The sequence below is a fragment of the Trichomycterus rosablanca genome, chromosome 1, assembly GCF_030014385.1.
Source record: "Trichomycterus rosablanca isolate fTriRos1 chromosome 1, fTriRos1.hap1, whole genome shotgun sequence".
Lineage (NCBI taxonomy): Eukaryota > Metazoa > Chordata > Actinopteri > Siluriformes > Trichomycteridae > Trichomycterus > Trichomycterus rosablanca.
The window spans coordinates 67,432,499-67,450,649 of NC_085988.1; the positions used below are offsets into that span (position 1 = coordinate 67,432,499).

The following is an 18,151-nucleotide window of genomic DNA, read 5'->3' on the forward strand; positions in this document are numbered from 1 at the left end:
TGCACGTGGGGAGCAAAGGCTCGGCCATGTGGTCCGTTCTAACAGACGAGCTACTAATGCTGGTTCTGATAGAAAGGTGTCAGAATACACAGTGCATCACAGTTTGTTGCGTATGGGGCAGCAAAAGGGGAACCAACACAATATTAGGAAGGTGGTCATAATGTTATGCCTGGCCGGTGTATACTACATCCTTATTATGCCTGTGAGTCTAAGGTTCCTTTCCACCACTGAACGGCTTAGTAGCTGGCAGAAAAAAGATGGGCTACAGTTATTTGTTACATCTCCAAAATGCATCTATATGGTAAGGGCTATAAGCAAAACATTAAACGTGTACAAGTAACCTGCCGGTTGTTAACGTAATTTTATTGGCTATGGTTGCTAGTGAATAAGACCTAATTTTCCATTAGTTATGACACTACTTAAGGGCCTATGGGAGAAAGACGAATCACTAGTAACGTCACGCTGCATGCTTCAGTGAGAATTAAGACTGATGCAGCACCAAGTGGTATAAACCAGGAGTAAGACATTATATTGTTTGGCTACCACATTTTATTAACAACCTAAACGAAGATTTACACTCAATGTCTGATCAAGAAGAATCAGGATTTAGTTCAGAGCCCTGCAGCATTAGCACTGGAAGCTTGTAAAAAGGTTCAAATCAATATACTGTAAATATTAAAAATGTACACACGTTATAAATTTTTCTGGCGTAAAAAATTAGACCAAGCTAAATCATCTGAGAACTTTTTTCAACTTTAATGTGACCTATAATCTGCACCATTTAATTAAAAACTGATCTTTTGTTAAAAAAAAAAAAAAAAAAAAAAAAAAAAAAAAAAAAAAAAAAAAAAAAAAAAAAAAAAGATCGTATTAACTAATACTTTGTTGAGGCACATTTTGATTTTAGGACAATTCAGTCTCTTTGAGAGAGAGTCTATCAGCATGGCACACCTTGACTTGGCACGACTTTTCATGTCCACTGTACATCTGTACTACAATCAAAGGACAGATCATTATTTTTACACTGTATTGAATGCTAGAGGGCAGCACATTCTCTAGGGCCAATTTACAGTCTAGAAAAATAATACTAAAATTAACTTTGGATACTAATTAAATTAGGTAAATTTAGCCACAGTATTCAATGACACTTAACATAAGCTCATACCTGACAACAGCATAGGATCCTTCTCCAGCGTTTTCTTCACGTGGTCAGACTCTCCTGTGAGAGAGCTCTCGTCAATTTTAAGGTCATTCCCTTGAATGAGAACACCGTCAGCAGGTAAGAGGTCACCTGTAGAAAAAATATAATGTTGCAATCATTTGCTTACTTGCTTATATTTGGTCAACATATTTATAAACTGACCTGTTATTTGGGTGTTTGACCATTCTCATAACTGCAATGACAGCAACATGTAAAGAACATTGTAGTATATGTTGCATTGGTACAGTAATGTGATGGTATGTACTGATATCAGGTACAGCAGGTTTTTAAACACATCAGAGCTGGGAGGTGAATAGAGAGTGATCATGTGACCTAAAAGTGTCCATTGATAAAAGACTAGTGGAGGATTAACACACATTATGCAAGAAAATTAGGAATAGACCTGGTCAGTGTATACATACTAAAGTTTTAATATGGTACTAATAATAAAGAGACCAGTAAATTTAAACAATATTTAGAAATCCCAAAACAGTGCTAAACCTAATAAACTCAAACCAGAAAATGACATAATACCATCATATTACCACCTTAATGTCATTGGGGTGATGAGAATGGTCAGTGTGTGTATTAAAAAAAAGTAAACCTGTTAAAATTACCTATATTTCTGTATTGAATTGTGGTCTGTTATCTAAGTCAACATCAATTATAGGAAAACAATCCAACTAAACTAACAGTTAAACTGTTAATGTCTTTTATTGAGCACATTGAGTGAACACATTCACAGTTCAGGGAAAAAGTAAGTGAACCTCTCTGGTAATGATTTCTCCAAGAGCTAATTGGCAAATGGTGTTTCAATTAAAGAGATGAGATTGGAAGTGTGACTTTCACAGGTATTTGCCTATTAAATAAAGGAAAATCTAACGCATGAGTGGTTATTGTGAACAATGTCTTAAGGCAAACAAGTTTCAAAAGCTCCCAGAAGACATGTTACAGAGATGCATAAAAAGACTAAAAAAGGCTACAAAAGCAATGCTAAAGACCCAAGTGTACAACAATCCATGATCAGGTAAATTGCCTACAAATGGAGAAAATTCAGGGATGTTGCTTTTATCTCAAAACTCTATCCACTCAAAAACAATTAGAAAACACTGAACAAGAATGGTGTTTATGGAAGCACACCAGAAAGAAAGCAGCTCTGCAGCCTGTTACACCTTCCTGAGATCACCTTAATGTTCCACAATGCGTTTTTTGCACAAATGCAAAGCATGATGGAGGGTGCATCATGGTTTGGGCCTGCTTGCTGACTCATTCAAGAGGGCATCAAAACATTGTACAAGGGCAGCAACCCACAACCTCAAGCTAAAAAGACATTGAACAATTTAACAAAAAATGACCCAAAGCCCACAAGTAAATTGACCAAAATGATTTGTGTTTTGGAGTCCTGACTTTAACCCTATCAAGAGTTCTTAAAAAGCATCTTAAAATTGATACACTAAAATACACTTACAGGGATAACTGGTAGTATTTGCAATACAGGAAATTAATTACTGCTAAAGGAAGATCTACAGGTTACTAAATCCAAGGGTAAACTTACTTTTTCTCTCTATACTGTGGATGTTTACTTAATGCGGTAAATAAAAGACATGGAAAGTACAATTGCATGTTGTGAGTTTAAACAGATTGTGTTTACTGTCTATAATTGGGACTTGCATAACAATCAGACCACATTTTATCAGCTGTCAATGCAGAAATCCAGGTAATTCCATAGAGTTTACTTTTTTTTTGTAAATTTGTGAGTGTGTGTATACAATAGAATAGAAAGAGGCTCTATGGAGTGACGGATCAAAACTGAAACTGTTGGCCATATGGATCAGTGGTTTGTCTGGTGTAAGAAAGCTGAGGTTTATGACCAAAATAATACTTTCCCCATTGTCAAACATTGAGGTGGGTCCGTGATTATGTGAAGATTTTTACTGCAAAACTGGACTTGAACATATGACTGGCATCATGGATTCACAGAAAAAGCAAGGTATTTAGAGGAGGAATGTTTTGCCTTCTATGGTAAAACTGAACCTTAGTTGGACTTTTTAGTAAGACAATGATCCCAAGCACAGCTCCAACTCAACCAAAGCTTGGTTATGGTATCAGTACTGGAATATCCTGCAGTGGTCTTCTCAGTCTCCAGATTTAAATCCAACTGAAAATCTTTGGCAGGTTTAAAGGAAGCAGTTGCAGCACGAAAGCCATCAAACCTCATTAAGCTGGATGCTTCTGCATGAGAAGAATGGGTGAAGATTCCACAAGAGAGGAGACAGAAGCTTGTAAGCACTTACTGAAACCGCTTATTAGAGGTTATCAAGGCAATAAGATGTTCCACCAAGTACTGAGGCTGGAGTTTAAATAATAGTGCATATGGACAATTGTCAAAAAAGTAGATGTTTTTTATTTTAACTCAGTCATGTCAAATTATGTTCTCAAAATTGCTTGTCTGTATAAATAAATATTCTTGCTCTGTTTACTGAGACTTTGTGTTGTATATTTTTATTCAAATCTTTACACATCACTGTAATACCTTTTATGGTGAGGTGAAGATTCCTGATGGCAACTGTGTCTGTGTGTGTGTGTGTGTGTGTGTGTGTGTGTGTGTGTGTGTGTGTGTGTGTGTGTAAAAAATAAACAAATGCTTACCATATTTGATTTGTGCAATATCCCCAACTACAAGCTCAGCCACGGGGATCTGAATGACTTGCCCATTGCGCACCACTGTAAACTTCTGCTCTTGTTCAATGCGACTCTGTAAGCCACGGAACTGCTTCTCTTTACTCCAGTCATTGAAGGCAGTCACTAACACCACGCAAATGACAGACAGGAGGATGGCTGCTCCTTCTATCCATCCTGCCTCTGACTCGCCCTCATCTTCTACTCCTCCTGTTCCCTCCCCACAACCTATAGCCGGACACAAATGTATCAGCATCAGTATATTTGTATGTCAATTATTATACATAGATAAAAACATTACATCAGATTAAAATGTAACATGCATTGCATCAAATTAAAAAGTAAAGTGGACTTACTATGATCACTTTGATCCAGAGGTTTATAAAAAGAAAGGCCTAATGAAATGATGGCTGCCACTTCTAGAATAATTAACGTTACATCCTGTAATGCTTCCCATACTAACTGAAGAAAAGTTTTTGACTTTTTTGGAGGTATAAAGTTCTGTCCAAATGCTACCTTTCTCTTGTCAATATCAGTATTATTTCCACTTAAACCTGAAAAAGAAAAAAAGACAAAAAATTAGAATTCTTTTTAAAACCTTTTTTAAAAGATGTAGTGTATTTCATCAGAGTTAATCAACGTCAGTGGGTGGTTTAAAGATAGCAGATGACATACAAATGAAATATTCAAAAGAATAAACTTCTTATACTGAGTAAAACCAAATGCTAAGTTTATTCAAGGTCTGTGAACACTGCATCACGTCAGCCACCTATTTTCAGTCGTAACTTTATAGCCACCACTGACTGTTCTCAATGTCAGACATGAAAACATACAGCACTCTACCAGCAAGAAACACAAATTAACACAAATTCTCCTCCTCGCTCGAGTGTGGCTGCTAAACAAACGATCCATGCCCCATTTCCTTAGATTTGCATAACACAAGACTAATGTAACTAAGAAAGAATCGCTGTAGCTTTTACTTAACTACACAACTTGCTATAGCCTTGTTGGTCTGGTATGAGACCATGGAACTAAAATATGTGAGACTTCGTCGATCATCAACCAGTCTTAATCTTGTCAGTTTAATAATGCCAGTACGAGAAGATAATAACTGCTTCCCTATTTAAAACAAAGAGAGAATGACTTAACATTCAACCTTATAAGAATGTATTTTCTGGAACTGTTTTAATGTACTAATGTTAAACATTTTACAATTTAGATATTTAAAAGAACAGACAAATTGTTGTTAACTGAAATACTAACTGTGATTATGAAGAAATTAGCAAAACTGTACCCCTTTGCCTAACTCAGGAGTTTGTTTACAGACCTTGACAAAATAATTGACTGAATGAGCTGATCAATGGTTTGGCAGATCATGATTTTCTAACATTTTATGCCCTCAATGTTTTGGGTTCTATTGTTCAAGAAGCAATTTAAAATACCAAAATTAAAATAAAACCACACTTATTGTGTGTATGTGTTTTTACTGGCTGTGTATAACTGTGTCAACATTCACATCAACTAAACCAACATAGTAAAAGTATCTGGATCTGATCACTTCAACATGCTGTCAAATGAGTCTTCTGATGTTAGCGGTCAATGTGATACTGCTACAGTTCTTTGCAATAATAAGAGACTGATTGAAGTCACTATTGGATTTGTTTATTTATTTTCATTTGCCATTCTGATCAGAGAGTTTAATGGATGCCAACTCAGTGCAGGGCAACACACACGTGCACATTTACACACTCACTACCTTATAGGCAATCTCCTTTTTGTGTGTTTTGGGGAGTAGGAAAGACACTGTACTATTCACAACAACCCTACATGAAGACTAAAAAAAACGTGCATACCCTCAGACATTAACCAGAGATCAATCGGAGTCTGCTCGGGAACCATTTTGCCATGTGGCTCCAACTTTATCAGCTGCACCATCACACAGCCCTTCTATTGGATTGTCAATGAAAATGCAGTTTTTTCAGTGTAGGTCCTATTAAACTGTCAAAAAGTGTTTATATAAGCTTTGCACTTATTGCTGAATGCCATGAAGAGATAAGAAATGGGCCATAAAGTTACAATTCTGCTAGTAAAAGGATAATTAATACACAAGTATATAGCAGGCATACCCAGGATCACAGTGTTTATTTATACTTTGTTAACCTGCTGATCACAGAAGGTTTGGACAGACAGATAGAACTGTTATAGTATTTTTATTACAATACCCGATTACTGTAATTACTGTGGTTATCCTAGTATAATTTTTATTACCTGTAACGTTTTCCCACCCATATTTTGACCCACCATTCTGATTTATTTTCTCATCAGTGATATAAAAACTGAACTCAAACTAACTAAAAAATTGTTTACCATCCCCATAGCATTCAATTACATTTGTGCGTGTGTATGTGTGTGCATGGCAAGGCACTGCAGGAAAAGAAGGCATGCACACTGCTGTGGCTTGTCTTAACATATTGATTATTAAATGCAGTAAAGCACAGTATGTGCTTGGGTGCAGCAGAAGTAAAGGACGCAAACCAACTACAGCTAAGATGAGGGGTTCGAATGTCAGTCGTGCTATCGGCCAGTCAGGTGTCTTCACGAACATGGTTGGCTAACCTCCCAATAGCTTGGCTGTTGGTACCATGCCCAGATAAAAATAGGAGGGTTGCATCAGGAAGGGCATCCGGCATAAAAAACCTGTGCCAAGTCTGATAAGAGGACAAGCATATTTTACTGTGGTGAACCCTTAAAATATGCTTAATGAACAATAGTATTAGGACAGCCTTTCTAATTGTTTTGCATTCATGTTTTTCAGCCACAACAATTGCTAACAGTTTTGCAGCAACATTTTAGGAAAGACCATTTCCTGTTCAAGCATGACTGTGTACCTCTGCACAAAACATGGTCTATAAAGACATGAAGAAAAACTTGGTTTAAAGAAAATCCAGCGACCTGCACAGAGCCCTGACCTCAGCTCCACTCAACAGCTTTGAAATAAACTGAAACATAAATTGAGGCTTTCCTGACAGATATCAGTGGCAGCCACACAAATGCACTTTTGACTAAATGGGCATGAAGTCCCACAAACATACTTTAAAGTCTTCTGAGAAGCTTTCTTAGAAGGGTGGCTGTAGTTATGGCTGAAAAGATCACAGTGAGTTCACTCTATTTTAATAGCATTTGTTTTTAAAATGAAATGTCTGACAAACTAATGGCAGCTAAAAAAATGCAGTAAAGCACTGTGTTTTTTGTGTTCTGTTTTAAACAGATGTTCATATGCGGTCAGTGTAAAATTGAGGTTCATTCGGTTGTTTTATTGCATAAATCAAAAACAAAAAAATATTGTGAACATTGTTAACAAAAGTAACAAATATTGAGTTATCTATTTTCACTGAAAACACTGGCACAAAACAAGAATAAAGTGTGGTCCAAGAGGGAAGCCATTGCAGGACAACATAGTATTCCATTCACTTACAGCCTGAAACAATTAAAAATAGCCAATTGACTTATTGCATGTTTTGGAATGTGGAGTATATTAAAGGAATTGTAAGGAGTCCTTACTGCTTAAAGAACTGACCACCAGGATGGGCTCACGAAAACAGAAGGTTCATGGCAGTACATTAACATAGCCATTGAAGGACATATTACTGCAAAAAGTTTTAGAATTTAGTTTTTTTCTTTTTGGGGAGTCTAAAATGCATGAGAATTAAGGCAGCAAAATTAGCACTCAGGAAACAACACAACAGAAGCAAGAAATAAAAAATAAGAGAACAAGAAATGAAGACACGATAAGATGAAATAACTGTATGGCAAAAAAGAAGAAAAAAGAAATCAACAAATTGCAGAATTTTACATAAGAAAATAAACCTGGACTGGGTAACAGACTCTGCTACACCCATAAAAATCATGTCTAACGGTGGTGGTGGTTATAACTAAGGCCCTTCCTAATTCACGGCCATGAAAAATCGCATCACAAACCGTGAAACGAGCCTTTTCCTGTGTAATATGCAATTTGCTGTGAAATTCAAAATTTAAGGTTTGTGTTTAGCGATTTAATGTTTTGATTCGTGTAGCATTCAAGTGTCTAACATTAACTGGTTAATTTGTACTATGAGGCGGTCCTAGAAATATTACGACAATCAGTAAGTCAACATGTTCAAGAAATCGAAGTCTAAAGCAGCTAAAAACACTACTCAAGTTTGAAAAAAAAATCTCAACCAAGTCTGTGGACATCAAAACATGGACAAGAAGGCTTGCAGAAAAAGTCAGTCACTGGATGTTCTATGTTTACATTCAACTATTATTGTATGTGTTGTAGCTTCCATTTATTCTAACCTTCCATTTTTAAATGTTATTAAAGGATTGCCGTGTGGCACTTTTCTTTAAAAACAATGTGGCACTTTTCTTTAAAAAATGTGTGAAATCTGTGATTTTTTTTTAAACGAGGTCTGTGGAATTAAGCACATTTTTAGTAGGGCATTTTTAGTGATTTTAGTAGGACCCAAGTTATAACAAATGTAGATTTATTGTTATTAGACTGTTAAAATGAACAGGTATGCTATTTTCGCAAAACAAAATTTGACTGCGCATCACATCAATTGATGCAAGGGACAAAGTTGAAAGTACAGAATATTATTTTGTTATGGTGAAGCAAAATGTACAAAACCTCAATTTTTCAATGACAGTAAGATATTCATGATACGACACATCATTATACCCATTACAAAGAAATGCCGTACTTGACTATGCATCATGACGTACTTCTTTATTACAGTTTGGATTTGCCTCACATATAGCATTACCTCAGAGAAAAAAACATGGACACACCTGCTCAAACACAGACAGGAGGACACACACACAGGGTACAAAATAAAAAAAACAATGAAGAAAATTACAGCAGTGGCTTGTGGTTTGTCCTGATCGTCTGGAGGGTGCAAGTTCAAGCCTTAATATTGCTACAAGACATCATGTGACTTGCAGCCAGAAGGTTAACGGAGATGCTCTCTGGCTTCCCAAAGCACATCTGTTTGCCCAGCAAATACATGTGAAGCCAGCAACCTCAATGTTATTAACTGTTATGAACTGATGCATATGTCTAAGAGGAAGCATGCGTTAGTCTCCTGTCACCCCACTGCTACCACTCAAAGTAGAAGTGCTAAGATCGGTAGAAATTGGCAGTATCTAAACTAGGGTGACAGACATTTCATTTACATAAAACTTTGCTTTTTAAGCACCACTGTTTCCTTATCATTGCTATGAGCAATGCTGATGTAAAAAACAGAATATGCAGATGAGGAAAACAATCAACAAAGCTTTACCATTTAAGCCAATTAAAAGAAAAATACTGATGCCGTTGACATTGTTAGTGGCAATGATTGTTAATGACAATGCTTTCCTGTCATGTGTTTGAGAGGGAAGATAATATTTTAAAGAACAGTCACAATCAGAATCCTGTGATCAAATGTCCAACATACCAAAAAAGGGCCACAAAAACCTGTTTGCCTTTACTAGAAAATATGTATAAAAATAATAAGCCAATAAGCATCACAAAAACGAAAATGTGTATCTGACATTATCACACAATTAATAGTTCCATATGTAATACACAGACCTGCCACTCAAATAACTAAAACATAAAATTGTAGGTTACTGAGTTTTAAATAATGAATGTAGGTTACGGAGTTTTAAATAATTTCAGAACATTTTCCACAGATTTTCAATTGAATTTAAGTAAAGGCTCTGGCTGGGTCATTCCAAAATATTCTGGTAAAGCCAGGTTGCTTCGTTGATGTGGAGGTATGATTTGGGTCGTAGTAGTGCTGAAAGGTGAAATTCCTATTCATATTCAGCTTTTAGCAAAGGCCTAAATGTTTTGTGTTAATTATTATGTTAATTCATTATTTCCTTCACCTAGACTAAAGCCCCAGTAAATAGCCCAAAAGCATGCTACCACCACCATGCTTCACTGCGAGTATGGTGTTCTTCTGCTGATGCACAGTGTTTTCGCACCAAACATACTTTTTAGAGTTATGGCCAAATAGTTAAACCTTGGTCTCATAACAAATTTTCCCACATGATTTTGGCAGACCTGATGTAGCTGGGCTTGGACGTTTTCCTTGCCACCCTACCCCACAAAACAGACATATAAAGAATATGGAAGATTGTTACCACATGTTGTACAAAACCAGTACTAGAAATTCCTCCAGCACCTCTGGGCAGCCTCTTAGAACAGTTTTCTTCTTGTCTTTTTATCAATTTTGGAGGGGCATCCAGTTCTTGGTATTGTCACTGTTGTGCCATATTTTTATCTATTGTTGATGACAGTCTTCACTGTGTTCTATGGTAAAAGTAATGCCTTGGAATTTTTTTTGTACCCCTCTCCCAACTGATACCGTTCAACAATGAGATCATTTGATGCTTTGTGAGCTCTTTGCAGACCAAGGCTTTTGATGTAGGAGGCAACTAATGTAAGGAAAATCAAGAAGCACTGAATTTTATTTGGGGTTTATCAGAGTCACTTTAATTGATGATAGATGTGTTACTATTTAACATAAGTTTATATGTGATTGGATAATTATGAATACAGCCACATCCTCAATTATAAGAGGGTGTGCACACTTAAGCAACCACATTATTTTAGGTTTTTTTTTATTTTATTTTTATTATTATTATTTCTCCCCTCTAAACAATTAGTTTGTTTTTTAATTGACTTACACATATTATAAGTCACATTAAAGAAATGATTTATCTTGGTCTGGTTTTTTACCTCACAAAAACCTGATATTTTAACAGCCTTTTTTATATCCACTGTACACACTTTGTATGAAGTTGAATAATACACAGTGGTTTTCAGCTAAATTTTCCCCAAGCTAATTCTTGTTCCATTGTGTTCATAATAAAGATAAAAACACTCAACATCAGCTAGATCACAGAGAGTGTGAATCATTTTTTCTCGCCTACAAACGAGAATGTCTGTATTGGCTATCTCAGTATATTTATATATTTTTTTATCTAATAGGAATATTGAGAATAAAATATGCTGCATACTTTTGAAAGCTTAATGCTCTAGCTCTGGATGTAAGGCCATGTATTGATGTGGATGGAAAGGCATCTCTGAATATAAAAATAGACTTGAATTTCTAGCTAAATACCACACATTCACAAAAAGTACAAATATGCACATGCACCTTTTCACCACGTCTTCTAAACAAATTGCAAAGGACACTCGTGCTCATACCAGAACACACAGTTCCAGATAAAAACTTTGTAATCACATCATTATAAAGTATTTTAATGTGTTATTATTAACAGGTGATGTCAACAGGTGCTTGTAATCATGATTTGAAACAAAAATGTAACCACAACATCTGTGTACTGTTGCACACCTTAAGGCGTGTTTGCAGAAAAAATAGAACAAAATAACACCTAAAAACCTTCATCTCTTAGTATCCTCAGGAACAAAACATGATGATTTGTAAGGGGAACATTTATGTAACCACAAAACATCTCTAAACCGATGCACCACACAAGACCTTACAACTTAATAATAAGGAAGGTGAGAGATGCCATGAGTCCCCAAAAACAGTTGCAGCAGAAACAGTTAGTAATAAAGTACTCTTACGAATGAATTTGGCTTGTCATGTTTGGAAAAAATGGTTTTACATGTATTATTGTTTATGCTTATAAATACTTCGTACATATTTATAAGAACACAGACAAATGTGTGTGTAAATGTGAAGTGAATACACGTACTGGAAAATACATTTTACAACTACCGTGGCTTAATACTTGACATTGTATGTGCAATCCAATGTATGTAAAATCAAAAACACTCAGTTTTAAAATTAGGATAAACAGAACAAACTAGGGATGTCCCGATCACGTTTTTTTGTTCTCGATCCCGATCCTTAATTTTGATCCCAATCCGATACCAATTCTCAAACCGATACTTGTATTTTTTAGATATTGTCTAGATAAGAACTAGATAATACTGTTCACACAGTACACACCTCAAGTACATTACAGTTATTCAAATTAATCCAGTGTATATGTTTAACAACTGAATAGCTCTGCAGTGCTGTAGGAAAAAAATTGCCTGCGTCCAAGCTATTGCTTAATGTTCTTTTACAAAATAAAAGTAAACAAACCTAGTGCAGCATTGTAGTAAAAATGAAGTGAGAATTAGTTTCACTTTGAACTTTATATTCAAAGAACATAATTCTGTTTAATGCAGTGATACACTAAAAATGAACAAAAATCTCCACTCACAAGTGGTGTAGCAGCTTAACTTGAATATAAAAAAACAAATAAGTTACTTAACAGCATTACAGTAAAACCTGAATACCAATATAAAATGGAAAGTCACTCTTTTGTTATGAAGGAAAGCCAGTTCTTAAAGTGCTTGTATTGTGACAATGGTTTGATTGACGGGTCTACGCAAAGTGAGTGTGTTTTGACCCTTTGGGGCTTCCATAGTGCATGGGATAGCATGCTCAGCTCTGGCTGTCCGCTATTCGGAACAGAATAAGTTAATAAAGTGTTTTGCTCCCGACAATTTGTGAATATACCGTGTATTTTATTTCTTTATTAAGCAAGTGCATCACTACAACGCTCGGTTACATAACTAAGCCAATCAGAGAGCTTAATACTGAGATGTCGTTCAGTCTTGTAACACGTAAACTCGTAAAAGCTGTATGTTATGGTCCTGAAGTTTTCATACTCGGATTAAAAGTTATTGTTTTGTAAACCGGTGTGATCCTCGACTCACCCATCATATAAATAGTAAAATTCTACAGTAATGAACGCAGCTCTGCTCCTACCGCCTCGTGAAACGCTCGCATTGCAGACATTACCCCGCTGTAGGAACTGTTTCACTTTCCAATTAAAGCCGATTTCCAATCAGTTAAAAATGCCTTGATCGGCCCCGATCCCGATCTGTGAGATCGGATCGGGACATCCCTAGAACAAACTAGTAAACTTGGTATGACTTCACAAGCTAATGGTATTGATTTCTATCTAAAAGAAAAATAAATTTAATGAACAAAGCAAAAAAAAATGGAAACACGGAAAACAAATACAATTCTGCACATCCACTGCTACCTCCTTTTAAACAGTGTATGTCATTAATAAAACAACATACTATTGTTGGGGGGGTGTATACTGTGAATCTCTTTGTAATCATGAGATGTTTTACATCCAATAAGCAGTACCTTGGAGAGAAGCAATATTTTAAAATGACTGAAGCTAAAAAAAACACAGCTACTAATTAAAAATCTCTTTAATTATAAAGCTCTTTTGATCTTAAATCCCTGCTTCATTTTCTATGTTAAATCTGAATGCTAATTAATCTGTAAACACATCATAGGCTGGCTGATCGCATTCTGATCTGCCAAATCGCAGCCTGATCCATAAAGCTGCATGGAGATTGCTGAATAAGCCTGGGAGGCCCAGCATGATGATATTTAGAGGTATTGCCCTCTCATCGCAACATTACTTTTGAAATGCTGTAGAACTCTGCTCTGACTAAGATGTACTCCATTTTAGTACACATCATACACTCAGCTAAGGTTTAAACTGAGGTCATACAGCACATGCGTTCTTTTCACATTTGCAAGGTAAAATAAGCATGTGCAAATCAGATTTATAAAAGCATCAATGCTGATTGTACCAGTCAAGTGTTAAACGTGTTATATGATTTTACAAAAATGAATAAAAACAAATGTAACAAAAATGTACTAGCACTGCCAATTAAGGCAAGTATTATAACATCATCTAAACTATCAAATGACTAAGGTTTAAAGTAACAGCAGCTCCTCATGAAGTACACTTGATTTCAGTCAATGATTAGGATTTTACCACCAAGTCACAAGTGTATCATGTAGTCAATGACTTTCATAACTGAAGAAGCGTTTAACAAGACAAGTGCTTTGAGAATTTAATTTTATAACATGTATGCTCTGGGGCAAATCTGAAGCAACTCGGGGATGCTCATACCTGGCTCACTGTAATGTTTAATGTTTGTTTGGATTTTAATGCCATGTTTTACACATTGGTTAGATTTAGAACAGGTAGTCACACATTTCAAATGATTCATCAGTTCAAGTTCAATGTCAAACACCGTCATGGACAATTTTGTATCAATTCACCTAAGTTACATGTCTTTGGATCGGACCCAGACCACTCCACCTGGGAATTGAACCCAGAACTTTCTTGCTGTGAGGCAACAGTGCTACCCACCAAGCCACCGTGCATCAACCATTCAAGCATTAAAACCTGGAGTTTTTATAATACCCATTTTGGTGTGTTTGCTAAATGTTGTAAATGTCTCTCTGCATGTGTGCAAACACTTTTATCCAAAGTGACTTACAATTGCGGCAGTATACAGTTCAAGCAATTAAGTTAATGGCCTTATTTAAGGGCCCAACAGTGTGGCAACCTGGCAAATGTGGAGCGTAAACCAGTAACCTTTTTATCCACTACCTTAACCGCTGAGCTACTCCTGCCCTTTGCACTGTGCTAAAAAATAGAAGTAGGCACTAAAATAAAAACCAAGTTTGTCACCAAATAAGTGCACTTAGACAAAGAAAAAAAATCAGCTTTGTTATCCATTTAGCATTATTATTATTATTAGTAGTAGTATTATTATAGACTGTCCACAGAACAAATTAAAATTGTTCAGATCAAAAAGGGATACAAAAAATACAATCATACAACAGTACAAAACTGCACTAGAATAACAGACCGTCTTAAGTTCAGCTGATCGAAAGACTATAAACAATATTAAAATACAGCCACACTGCCTAGGTCAGGCAAACCCTTTGAATTTTAGCCCCTTTTACACTAAGAAACCATGTAGATACCAGGTTACCTCTACCTAAAATGACATGTCTCCGTTTCATTTACATTTGCCAGCTTTACAAAGCTTTTTTACCAGGTTAAACCCCTGCAAGCATAAACAATCTGGTGAACCTGTTTTAAGAACATTGAGAATCATATACTGAACATAAGAGTCGCAAAAGGTGGCTCAAACAAGTACTAACCAAAGATAATATATCATTTTGATTTGTCATGTTTATTGCTGAAATAAGGAATTTTTTTATTGAGGCACATGTATAATGACAATATACTTAAGTTAAATTCAATTAAAATATATTAGATATTATGCTGGCTAAAAAGAAGTCATTTAAATAGGATAACCACATTTTTCATTATTTGTGATAAAGGTGAAATGAATTCATAGTGCTTGTTTGTTAAGTACAGTTTACTTGGTGAATGCAATTATGCTCCCTTGGCTCTGGTACCTTTTAGGTTTGAAATCTTCATTGCTTAATGACAGACTTTGGTGAAGCTTAGGTGCCATTATGGGGGTGGGGTGGTAAGAAGTCTGATGGCACCTAAGATACACCAAAGTCTGTTAATAAGCAATGAAATGCCTTGTTTTAACATCACAAAAATGTTTGGGTGCTGTTTTAATCCATGATCAGCTAAAAAGTTTAAAAGTAACTGTATTTAAAAGTTTAACTAAGGTCAAGTCTTTGATTAAGCAAAGTGGCTATGAGAATGTAATAAACTGCAGGAATTGCTGCGTCCTGGCTAGTGACCACGCTGTACATTTTTTCATTTTGCTACATTCACTGTTTCAGCAGTGAGAGAGAGAAAAAGAAAAGCATCACCACAGTAAGGATTCCACTGAGAGAGAGAGAGAGAGAGAGAGAGAGAGAGAGAGAGAGAGAGAGAGAGAGAGAGAGAGAAGAATAGAGTTGCTGGTTCTAGCATCACCACAGTAAGGATTCCACTGTTGGACTCACACTGGATTGTAAACAGTCACAAAAATAACTGGTGAATTCAAAACAAAAGCTCTGGAAGTCTGCAGAAAAACAACTTTCTAAAACTAGCATTCCTGTTAGTAGTCAATGTGAATCCAAAGCTTTGTTCATTTTTAGTGCAACAACATTTTAACCATTGACATTACTAACAGACCATTCAGAACCCTAAAGAGAACTGCAGGAAGAGCATTTGTACCTTCTATAGGTGATGTTTTCAATCTGCTGCAGATTCCATTCACATCCCCATAAGATTCCTGGATTTTGTGTATTCCTTCAGTCCCCCGCAGTTCCATAAGGGAGCGGAGCTCTTTGAGAGAGCACCCGAAATCTCCTTCATGATTGGGCTCAGCCACAGAGTAATTCACCCCAGCGTATGAATTGTTAGCCATGTCACCCAGCTGCTCAGCACTTCTGCGATGGTGGAAAAATGACGTCCCACAAGGAGAGCTAAATCCTCAGGAGAGCAATGCCAGTAGTTCCCATAAACAGCTGACGTCCTTTAGAGGAGGAGGACCGACTGTACATGGCAGGCTCGAGACGAATCGAAAGCCATTTCCCTCAGTCTGTAGCATAAGCTTATTCATTCATGATGACAGGTGCCTCGCACATCCACAAAAGCCATACAAATCTAAGGGAAAAAGCAAAAAGAATGTGGATTAATGTTTATTCAAAACCAACTAACAAAGCTAAGAAAACGGAACAGCGTGCAACAGCATGTAATGTTATGATATGGGAACATTAAACATCTTAAAGTTTAGCAAGATTCCATTACACCTAAAAATGCAATGTGGGAACACAAGCTCACTGGCTTTGCTTTAACACATGATCTGCTTTTACAGGAAGAAATACTAAAACTTACACAAAAAGTATTGTGTAATTTTATTTGTACAAGCAATAGAAATTATTGTTCAAATCAAATACAAAATGTTAGCAATCACAAAGAAAAATAATATTTGGGGCCGATGTTTACCTGCCTTTACACCAGAATTATTTTATTATAATAACACATAGATATAATAGATATGGGCAATCTAAGGGATCTATGGGATGTAATATTTTAGAGATTGGCTATAATTGGCTAGTGTCACTACATTAAAGCAAGATGATGCGCCTAGAGGTGTAAGCACACACAGGTTTAATCTATTACATTCACACCATAGTGGACCACTGATATAACTGCAGAACAAAAACAGCACCAGCAGCACAAAGGCATAAAAACAGCTCTCGTAAATTTGTTATTAATAACAGTAACTAAGTGCATCAATGAGATCCACAGTGTAGCACTAAACAAATGAAATTATGCATCTCGCTTATGCTACAAGCAAAAAACAATAAAATGTATTTTTAAGTAGCTTTGGCTTGATGTACAAACCACATATATTTGGGTATGTATGCCAGTGCTAAAATAATGTCCTAGACGTTTTTTGCAGGCATCACACTAGTAGCAGCAGTAACAATCAGAAAATAAATTATTGTAATGCTGGATAAATCTTTACATACTGAGATGATCGACTCACAGTAATCAGTGTTACATGATGTACTATCTATAAAAAAAATTTAAAAACGAAATGGGACTATGAGCTATTCATAAAGATTATATGATGTTAAAAACGTTAGGCTTTCACAGTAAAGTACAAGATCTTTACAGAAGAAAGAAAGGAAGCGCAATTACTATAAATGACAGTTTTTCCAAATGTAATTAATTTTTTTAAAAATAAAAAAAATTACACAAACTGAATCCTAGCTGAAGTTGATAGTGATATGATAGCTGAATTCTAGCAGGCTGTACACTGTATAGTTGCATAGTACATTTAATACTACAGTAAAATATTATATAAAAATAAATAAATTAAATTAAGTAAAAATAAATTTATTTTTCATTAGAATGGCTTCAAAATGTTGTGGGGAAAAAATTCATATTACTTGGTTGCAAGCAGCAAGGCTTTAATGAAATGCTGGTACTATGCTGTGGTGCCCATATACTGTATATTTTAATCAGGCCCTTAATCACTTTGCTCCTTACTATAGAGTCTATTCACTTATTAAAATAAGCAAGGGATTTAACATGTGCACATACAGCACCATAGAACAGACAAAGAGATACAATGGTAGGGCAAAAATACTAAAGTAACCATTTAAAAACATGCTCGAAATGTGAAAATTATAAAATAATTCACACAATCGAATTGCATTCACAATTGCATTCATTTTTCTAATATGTGATTCTGACTATGTTTACTGCATTAACGATTTTACATGGCTCTACACGGTTTTATTTCATAAATTTCCTACATGGATCAGAACATAAACAAACCAAATTTACTGGCTAAAAAAGCAAAAATGTACAACAACAAATCACACTGATGCTAGCAAACAGAAAAGCCGAGTTCTTCTCTGCTCCATCTTAGAAAGACTAAAATGCATGCTCTGAGCAGATCTTTGGTCC

General features: G+C 35.8%; 1 protein-coding gene across 3 annotated transcripts in view; it reads right to left on the minus strand.

The window, feature by feature from the left end:
• Positions 1 to 18,151, minus strand: part of atp2b1a (ATPase plasma membrane Ca2+ transporting 1a) — a 59,312-nt gene that overhangs the window by 31,966 nt on the left and 9,195 nt on the right. For 2 of the 3 annotated variants that reach the window (XM_062995443.1, XM_062995450.1), the window contains exons 2-5: positions 15,902 to 16,333; positions 4,237 to 4,434; positions 3,851 to 4,108; positions 1,166 to 1,291 (exon numbers count right to left, since the gene is read on the minus strand). In XM_062995443.1, the coding sequence (XP_062851513.1) occupies positions 1,166 to 1,291; positions 3,851 to 4,108; positions 4,237 to 4,434; positions 15,902 to 16,094 (775 nt within the window). In that variant the 5' untranslated portion in view covers positions 16,095 to 16,333. Of the gene's footprint in view, positions 1 to 1,165; positions 1,292 to 3,850; positions 4,109 to 4,236; positions 4,435 to 15,901; positions 16,334 to 18,151 lie in introns of those variants that run through there. The other variant, XM_062995456.1, reaches the window with a different exon arrangement.